The sequence below is a fragment of the Crocodylus porosus genome, unplaced genomic scaffold, assembly GCF_001723895.1.
Source record: "Crocodylus porosus isolate Cpor-Errol unplaced genomic scaffold, CroPor_comp1, whole genome shotgun sequence".
Classification (NCBI taxonomy): domain Eukaryota; kingdom Metazoa; phylum Chordata; order Crocodylia; family Crocodylidae; genus Crocodylus; species Crocodylus porosus.
Window position 1 is genome coordinate 7,215,985 of NW_017728931.1, and position 3,036 is coordinate 7,219,020.

At 42.0% G+C, this 3,036-nt stretch overlaps 1 protein-coding gene and 1 long non-coding RNA gene across 2 annotated transcripts in view; one reads left to right on the forward strand and one right to left on the reverse strand.

The window, feature by feature from the left end:
* The window catches only part of LOC109315892 (stefin-C-like), a 13,138-nt gene that overhangs the window by 872 nt on the left and 9,230 nt on the right, over positions 1 to 3,036 (forward strand). The window contains exon 2 of the mRNA XM_019543855.1: positions 511 to 535. Within this exon, the coding sequence (XP_019399400.1) occupies positions 511 to 535 (25 nt within the window). The remainder of the gene's footprint in view (positions 1 to 510; positions 536 to 3,036) is intronic.
* Positions 1,590 to 2,973, reverse strand: LOC109316222. The gene is made up of 2 exons (XR_002102764.1): positions 2,788 to 2,973; positions 1,590 to 1,672 (listed from the first exon to the last, which is right to left on the reverse strand). It is a non-coding gene; the product is annotated as an uncharacterized LOC109316222 (long non-coding RNA).

Consider the following 3,036-nt stretch of genomic DNA (forward strand, 5'->3'; position numbering starts at 1 on the left):
GATCAACAAATTTAAAAACAATATATTTAAAATTATTTCTCTTACTTCCGTGAAGTGAGGCATTGTTTGCTAAAAATTGCCAATAGCTAGAAAGTCTCAGTCAGAATATATAAAACACACATTTGTGCCTACCCTACTTCAGATCTTAAATGCTAAATAAAATCAGATCTGGAAAGAATACTACGTGAGCTTCAACCGACAAAAAAAGACATTGCAAGAAGTGGTATCTATGAGGTCTGTGTGAAGTTCCAGTTGCTGATTTGATTCAGCGGAGATTTGGCCCAATTCACCAGCCAAATCTCCAAATCTGAATTGAATCAGGAGACCCATTAATCTCTTTGAATCAAATCAAAAGCCTCTGAATTGATTTGGAGAGTTGGTGATTTGGTCATAGACACAGCTTTATATGATTTTTCTACATACCTACGTTCTACACAGCTCATGACCGCTAAGATGGCAGGGCAGATGGAGCACCCCTTGGGAGCGTGGGGGTCCCCATGCACCCAGCAGTGGACCCAAAAGTGGACCAGAAGTACTTCTGGCCCACTTCTGGGTCTACCATGGTGCTACAGGACCCCCCCACCCCCTGCACCTCCCTGGCTCAGTGACTATTGCCTCCTGGGTCTGGGGTGGCCACCTGGGGTCACCCTGTGACTGATCACTGAGCCGGGGGGAGGGCACAGGGGGTTCTGGGTTCACTGCCGGAAGTAGTACTTCTGGTCCACTTCTGGGTCCACTGTGGGACACTCCATCCACCCCACATTGCAGCATCGATGAGCCGCCTGGTACCTTGAGGTACATAGAAAAGACATTTAAAGCTGTGTCTATGTCCGAATCTCCAAATATCTCTGAATCTCTCCAAATTGATTCGGAGGGTTCCAGTTGGATTTGAAGAGTTTAAAGGGTCTTCTGGTTCAGTTTGGATTCAGAGATTCAGCCACTGAATTGGGCCAAATTTCTGCCGATTTGAATCAGGGACCAAAGCTTTGCACAGCCCTACAATCTATCTACATGTTTAGTCACTGAAGTAGTTGAAGAAAGGCTTCAGAATGGTGGGTATTCATTACATTACTTTCATTCCTGATCATTCCTATTCAACCTCAGAGGGGAGGTTAACTTACATCACAAAGGCAGTTTTGTCCATCTAGTACATCCAGCTCTAAACCAGTCCAGAATTCCACTAGGAGATCAAGTACAAGTCAAGGATGGGAATATGAGGTGCTGAGAGTACACTGGCAGAACTACCTAGTGTGTAATCTCATAGCACTGTTTCACTGAAGTACTCTATGGATTGCCCATTATGTCTTCCACCTTCTAGGGCTGCTGCAGGTTGGAGGGCAAGGGCATTGGTGGGGAGGGGGAAAAACATCAGGAAAACATGCCAGTATCAGATCCCATCTGAAAATCATTTTATTAGTTATAAAAGTGGTTTCACATATTTTGTGCAAAATAGGAGTTGGTTTCTCTCAATTAAAAGAATCACTTAAACTTAAGATTCCAGCTAAGTGAAAACAATGAGACTGGGTTCTACTGGTTCTGGAAAGGCCCCATACAGTTTGTCCTATGTCTCTTCCAGCTTTGGTCATGATTGTAGACCTCCTTCATGGGAAACATCCTTGCATCACTGGCTCTTCGGAGGCTTGTAGTGAACTCTGCAGCGCTCATTAAAAACCTAGGAGACCAAAACAGCAAGTTATTCCTCCCATAAAAATCCTCCACACAGAAGACTGAAATCAGATTTGGCAACTCTTTCTCCATGCAGTGCAGCATTTCATATGAAACAAAACTAAGGTTTAGCAGTCATTAGCGATACTGTGACACTTTTCACAAGAAATAACTGTTAGAAGTTACATTCGGCCAGGCTAAACTGCTTTCAGCATTTAAATTGGATACACTGTTACTTTCTGAGCTAGTCTGTTTTAGCAATGGCAGTATTACTCAACAGATGCCAGGTTCCACAGAGGTGGAAACATCACAGTGGAAGATGAAATTTTAACTAGATTCATTATAGCTTGTACCTATCTGTAACTTTGGTACAAGACTATTCTACACAGTGGCTGTGTCTGCACAAGACGCTGACTGCACAGTAACTCATTGCTTTCTCATAGTAGTGTTACATGGCATGAAGCGGCATTTAGTATTTATATATGCAACTTCTGAATGACTGTGCAGTAACAACTATGCAGTTAGTATCTCATGTAGAAGTAGCCAGTTTGTAGTACAGTGCTTTTAGATAAAAGTACAATATTAACACAGTAACTTTTATGTGGGGATAATTCAAATACTGACACTTAATTGCTCACTTTTGACAACTTTTTTTACTAAATTCTAGCAAAGAGAACTGATGACCTGAGATTATCTTAGTTTCTCTAACTGTGAAGGCCTCACACAAGAAATTCAACACATTTGTAGATGGTTTGCTACAAAAAGAGCTGATAAAAAACAGCTTTTAATAAGACACACAACCTAAATAAAGTCTATGCTCAGACTTGCATCAAATAATTAAAACCCTGCTTATAAATGAGTTACTTACTACTCTGGGTTTTGTTTGTGCTAAGGCAAGACCCAAAACATGGCAAAGCGCCACCTAGTGTCACATAAGGTACTGACTCAGTAGTGAGCCAAGCAAGCAGATAGGTAGTCAGCAAACAGTCTATGGCTTAATAAAAATGTACCTGATGTTTCTGAAGCTGTACATAATGTTGACTAAAGCATAGCTGGCTGATGAGTATCCAGCACAAACAGCTTAGTCTAGTGGCCATTGTACTGACCTGTATTGTGTCATACCTGTAACAAGTATGGTACAGATGAGTCCAGTACCAGGATGATGAGGCTGGAATGGGAACACTCAGATCAGAAGCAAGCTCATGATATTGGTGGAATGCAATACATAATTTGTTTGGATCACTGCATAAAAGAATTGGGAGTTTTGTATTGGTCTAAGGGAGCCTACATGGTACATGCCAAGACCTTGTCACAGGCATACATGTAGCTGGGGACAGGCCTGCTTTGAGCAGGGTGTTGGACTAGACATAG